This window comes from Nanorana parkeri, unplaced genomic scaffold, assembly GCF_000935625.1.
Source record: "Nanorana parkeri isolate BGI_ZX_2015 unplaced genomic scaffold, ASM93562v1 scaffold439, whole genome shotgun sequence".
Lineage (NCBI taxonomy): Eukaryota > Metazoa > Chordata > Amphibia > Anura > Dicroglossidae > Nanorana > Nanorana parkeri.
Window position 1 is genome coordinate 426,425 of NW_017306707.1, and position 6,222 is coordinate 432,646.

Below are 6,222 nucleotides of genomic sequence, written 5' to 3' on the forward strand. Positions count from 1 at the left end.
GGGGGGGGGGGGGGGGGTGACAAAGAGTTAACAGACAAAGAGTTGTCACTCTATCCTGTTAATGACCACTCTCACTTCTCCTTGACAACACCATAGAGAGCAATAAAACCCAACAGATGTTCTACGCTTTACCACTGTGTCCAAAATATTAAAAAAAAGATAGTAATTACTTAAGAAAACGTATCATTGGGGCTTGTGTTTGAAAAATTACAACAAGAAAATGTATCATTGACCAAAGAAAGCAAGCAAGCATTTCATTTACATCTCCACATTGTAGAGATGGCAACAGGACAAGGACGTGTGGTCAGGGGAGGCAGAGCCACACCTGCCATCATGGAGGAAAAACTGTCAAAAAAGTCTGAAGCTGACAGCTTTTTCTCCATTCAGAGCGGCTTGTAACAGGTTACACAGCAGGGAAAGGCTCCCCGCTATGTAACCTGTCATGGATGGAGCGCTGCCTGTTTATTAAAGGCAGCACTGCATCTGGCTTTTGACAGCTATGTTAGATTAGACAGCAGCAGGCTTCCCTACTGCTGTGTGTAACATAGTGAGGTCAGAGCTACAACAAGCCTCTGACTTGGAGTCAGAGGCTTGAGCTCTGTGGATGGTTTGGACCAATGACAAAGCACCATTAGTCCAATATGTCCAATAAAAAAAAACCAACATTGTAGGAATCCATTTAGATGCGTCATCAGTGATGAACAAGTGAGGGACAGGGAAGCTGCTCCCTGTCTCCTCCCTCCTCCATACATAGCTCGCTGACCGGGTCAGGGGTGGCCTCACCTGCCACTGACTTTACCGCATGTCCCTGCATAAGGATGCTGTTAATTAAATCCTTGCTTGGTTTCTATTGGCAATCACACATTTTCTTGTTACCATTTTTTAAACACAAGCCCCATATGGAGAGCATTGTTTTTAGTTAGTCAGCAGACCCCTAGGCACACATTCTAGGAAGGAGAAGAAACACAATTGTATAGCAGCTCTACAAAACAGGAAGAAGAACCTGAATATGTCATGAGAATATATGGCTGCTCCCTGTGTTGCAGCTGGAGTGTTTGGTAAAATACTGTCAGCAGGGCAGGAAGTGAGAATACATTTCTGTAATGGAGCCCCAAATAACAGTAAAAACCTCATAAGTGTTTTAACTAGGATTGCCACCTGTCCAGGATTCACCCGGACAGTCCGGGTTTTGAATGCTGTGTCCGGGTTTCATGGCAGCTGAAGCACGGACACAAGATGTCAGGCAGACAATGGCAACCAAAATTAAGTTAGAGGCTACTGGCTCGACTGTGATATTTACATACGAATGACACTATTTACATATGAATAAGCCGCGACTCATTCTCCCTCCAAAATTTCCATGCGTCGCTGGAGTGCTGGGGTTTCGCTGGAAGAAAAGGTGGCAACCATAGTTTTAACCCTTTCCTGCTCTATCCAAAAATAAGAAAAAACTTTTGACAGGACATGCACTTTAAGCCCTAAACTCTATTCTCAACCTTAACACAACCTAAACCCCTAAAATCGCACCCCAAACGCCAAACATCTCTAATACTAAACCCAACCCTGCAGCATAATATTTACCTTACCTTGTGCCAGGAAATGTTCTGGTTCTGTGCCCAAAATGTACGGGCGTCCAGATGCTGAGAAATAATGATCTGACGATCCTGTGATCTTCCTTTAAACATGACAGGTTCTCTTGTCTCGTGTCATTCCAGTGCTGACACTCAGCGTAGATACACAGAGGACTGGAAAGCCTATTAGGTAATCAGAGCTCAGCTCTTCCTTTGTCTAATAAAAGATTTTTTTACATCATTTTGCCAATATCATTTCATCGTTCTTAATCAGACAAAATCAGACACCACCTGTCTACGGATTACAGGAGAAAGATGCGGCGCTCTATGGAGGCTGTTCTATTAGAAGGTTGCTGTGGATATCCCATGTTATGATTGGATGGAACATATGTCGTATTATGTGGGCATCAGGGCAGGTTCACTTCATTTTCCGGACCAGGTCTGGAACGCGATGCATTGCGTTTGCCGCGTCTTTACCACAATTTTACCGTGATTTTGCCACGTTCCAGAGCTGTTTTTTTTAGCTTAAAATGGGCTTTCAGGTCCGCTCCAGTGCGTTCCATGCGTCTTTGATGGATTTCTATGCGTTCCAGTGTATTCCAGACCAGACAAAATGAGACATGCAGTATTTTTCTGGTCTGGTCTGGAATTGGACTGCGCCGGTGGGAACAGGGGCCAGAAATCGCGTAGGGGATACATTAGGATGCACTTACCATCTTGTCTTGAATTGTAATGTCTTCCTTACATTGTAAAGCGCTGCGCAAACTGTTGGCGCTATATAAATACTGTGTAATAATTTTGGGTTCGGAAACGTGGCAAAATCACCGTAAAAACGCGATGCACTGCGTTCCAGATCTGGTCTGGAAAATGGTGTGAACCCTGCTTTAAAGATCAAAAGTTTTCGCCACAAACCGCACATCTTGTAAGCTCTTCTGCACATGCGTCTACATGCGGTTGCAGTTACATGCGTTTTCAGTGCATTTACATTTTTTCTTTACTACCAAATCTTTATCAAAAATATATTTGTGCTGCAATTTTCTCCCAGATGTCAGCATTTCCTCTGTTGTCCTTAGAATATTTGTTCCGATGGTCAAAGATATGCGCGATATCGTTTTCCAATGCTGTGCTCGTCCATGTTGCGCGTCGCTTGTGCGGGACCCTTTTTTGGCGCGGATGTCGCACGATTGTACTCAGCCCAATGCAAACATTTGCACAATATCGCAATATATTGCGGCAAAACACGCAATATCGCGCAAAATGACAAACGCACGATTTGTGATACGCTTAGTGTGAATGGGGCCTTAGACCGGTCCCTCCAGCCTCTCTCCCTTTCCACTGCAGCTGTCTAAGCATCCTCGAGTCATCAAGTTCTATACACTGTGTATAGGATGTGAGGCTGTTGAGGGACATACCATCGCTGCAGTAGAGGAGGAGAGAGGCTAGAGGGAGCAGTTAACCCTTGCAGTGCAGGGGTGGCCCCACTGCAAGGGTTAAGAAAAAGATGTCTCCGGAGTTCTGCTTTAAAGGAGCTGTAAAGTCACACATATCCTCTCCTGGTATAACCTCAGCATTGTAATAGAAATACATACTAGAGTTGTCTCTGATAATGCAATCAAAGCTTCTGTCTGCCCATCACTTTCACCAACTTCCTGGATTCCCAGTGTGCTTTGCGTCTCTTTTCCTGCTGCTTGATGTGATGCAATCTTGTTTTCTCATTGACTACATATCCCATCATGCATTGCTTCCAGCAAGTAATGATAATATTACATTGTTTCAGATGTTGAGTTGTAGTTTAGATGGCAGGCTCTGTGAGGGTGGTGACACAAGGAAGTATATATTCACAGGGCTGAGTGGAATTATGTCAGTGCATTGGGGAAGTACATCCTATGGGCATCTTAAAAAAGTAAGTTTACTAACTTCTAGATGGATCTGGTTATTGGGAGTGGGATAGAATTGTTGGAAATGATAGAAACCATGGTACCATTTCACCATACATACCCTTTAATTACAGTCTGCACTGCTCAGTACACGCCACATGTATAACCAGGAAGTGGAATGGATTGGTCATAAGAGAAGGCAAACTTTTTTTTCATGTCACACTTGCGTGCTTTGTGTTGCATTTAGATGTTTACGCATGTTGGCTTTGCAAAAATTGCTGCTTGCTCTACTTTACTTTTTTCACGCACTGCGACACAATCCGGTGGTGTGAACTACGCTCATGAGCTAACATGGATTTTGGACTTGCTGTACAATAGGAACAAGTTCAGAAACGCATCCCACTGAATCTGGTTTGAATGGGTCCTGAGGGGTTGTGATCTTTTTTTGGCCAGACAGCACTGGCACAGGATAAGTACTCCAGGAGGGGTTGTTGTAAGTACTGTGGAGGGGATGAAGGGTTAGGGATTTTAACATAGTGCAGGGGCGTCCCGAGACTGATTGTCACCCGGAGCGGAGAACGGGTGGCACCCCGCCGTGACGTCATTGCGGCGGTGGGCGCGTTGTCCTATTGACGCCTGCCGGCGGCCATCTTGGTGATGGACGCTGGCAGAGAGAGGAGGGGGACGTTCCCCCGGCGGGATGAGTTATGCCCCCGGGTCCCCTCCTCTCTCCTGACACTGTCGGGCTCTCGGTCCGTGACCGAGCGCCCGGCTTTTTAGAGGGGGTGACACCAAAATGGCGGTCAGTCATTTTGGTGTCACCCCTCCAATGGTGTCACCCGGGTGCAGGCCGCACCCTCCGCACCGCCCTTGTGACGCCACTGCCATAGTGTTCTGCTTAGGAGTTGTGGAGTTTAGATCAACCGTAAGGGATCTGTTTATATTTATCAGCATTCGCACAAAAGTCGCAATTGTCTCGCTCTCCTAACAATGGGTGGAACATACCATGTATGCAGACTGTTCAACTACACAAGGGCCCTCTGAGACTTAGGGGGCCATTAATACCAAATAAAGTTGGGTAGAATTACTAAAGACAAATACGCTGTTCACTTTGCACTTTTGCACTATTTTGCCTTAACTCAGTGAACATGGTGAAAATTCAAAGCTTTCCCCATCACGAGCTTTCACATGATTGGGTGATGGAAGTCAGTAGAGCTTCAACTCGTTCACTAAACTAAGAAAAAATGTCCCTGTCAAGTGAACAGCCTATTTGCCGTTATCAACCCCAATGAGTCATGTGGACCTGGATACTGGTAACAGGCATCTCTTTGGGTCATGTGGGGGGCAGCTAGAAGAGCAGCATGGCCGCTCTGCTGCACAGTCTTTGCAGTGTGCCTGCCCCCCCTTTCCAGCCAGAGCACCCCAGGTTGTAGAGAAACGCACGGCCATACACCTCTTCCCCTCCAGCTCTTAGCAACCTGGGACACTCTGACTGGCATCCCACCCAGCTCCTGGCCACCAGTGACATCCCAGGGTACTAAGAATCAGTTAGACAGATGCAAAGCCTGCAGAGGGAGGCATCACTCTCGTGTCTGGTGGCACTGTCTCCTTTACCCACCTTCCGCTGCTCTGATTGTGTGCTCCACCACCACCAAAACCACACCAGCCCCCGCCTCAGACGGCAAAAAGGCTAGGGACACCACCACCTTGTAACATGTAGGACAGGTAAGAAACAGAATTCCCACCTGATATCCTAACAGTGCCCCTAGCTGGTAATATCCAAGTAAGGCCAGGAAGTGAGCACCTTTTTCACTACCTGTCTGACCCATGCCTCCCATTTCCATTTGGCACCATTTGGTAAAGGGGGTGTTCACTGCCTGACCGCAGCTGAATTATGTACCATGAAAGGTAAGTGGTATTGCAAAGTCTATCATTCATCTGCATATAAACAAAGGTGTGAGATGTTTGTGCTGACATAATTTACCATATATGACCACATATCCATACTGGGTCAATGTCATTTAGCAAATATAGGCATGTGTCCATATAAGGTCAATGATGTCACTGCCTCCCGCTCCTTGGCTTAGGACAAGCTGCAGATGGGGAATCCCCTGCCCACATCTGATTGGGCAGCACAAAAGGAACTTCCTTCCATGTTTGGAGGAGCTCAGGTTCGAGTTGGGTTCGGTCCAAATCTGAGCTCATCCCCAATCTAGCACATTATGGCTAATAGCTCCTGGGGCATCTTCTAAAGTAAGGCTAAATAGCAATTCTTATGGATTTTTATAAGTGTATCTGTCCACGATAATTTATGAAAAACTGAATAAAGGGACATTAGATATTAGTGGACGGAAAGCTGTTTGGATTTCAGGTTCACTTTTAATTTAGCAACAAAGAACGTCATCAAGAGACAATCCAAAGAACGTTGCTGAGTGAAAATCTACATCCTTTTTCCTCCCGTGACATGTGCGATGTCGAAGTTAAAGGGCTTGCTGGGCATTATAAGTCCATTATATTGAGCAATCTGGAGGGTAGTCAGAACAGCTTTAACACTCAGCCACTAAGAGAAAGGTCAGTCTACTCGAGAATGTGGAAAATCGCCCAAATGACAGCCAAGTGGCATGTTCCCTTCTCTTAAGTCTGTGACCTCAAAGCCTTCCCAAATTCCATCTTTCAGAGAAGATTCCAAGCTTCACGTCTACAGTTGATTTATCTCCCTCCCCACTGCCACCACAGTAAACAGACTTTAACGTCACCTCTGGGGATGAAGTGGC

General features: G+C 46.0%; 1 protein-coding gene across 1 annotated transcript in view; it reads right to left on the bottom strand.

The window, feature by feature from the left end:
- Positions 1–1,343, bottom strand: part of GEM (GTP binding protein overexpressed in skeletal muscle) — a 19,878-nt gene extending 18,535 nt beyond the window's left edge. Inside the window, exon 1 of the mRNA XM_018560199.1 lies at positions 1,339–1,343. Coding sequence (XP_018415701.1) covers positions 1,339–1,342 — 4 coding nt within the window. The 5' untranslated portion in view covers position 1,343. The remainder of the gene's footprint in view (positions 1–1,338) is intronic.
- Between the last annotated feature and the right edge of the window lie 4,879 nt (positions 1,344–6,222).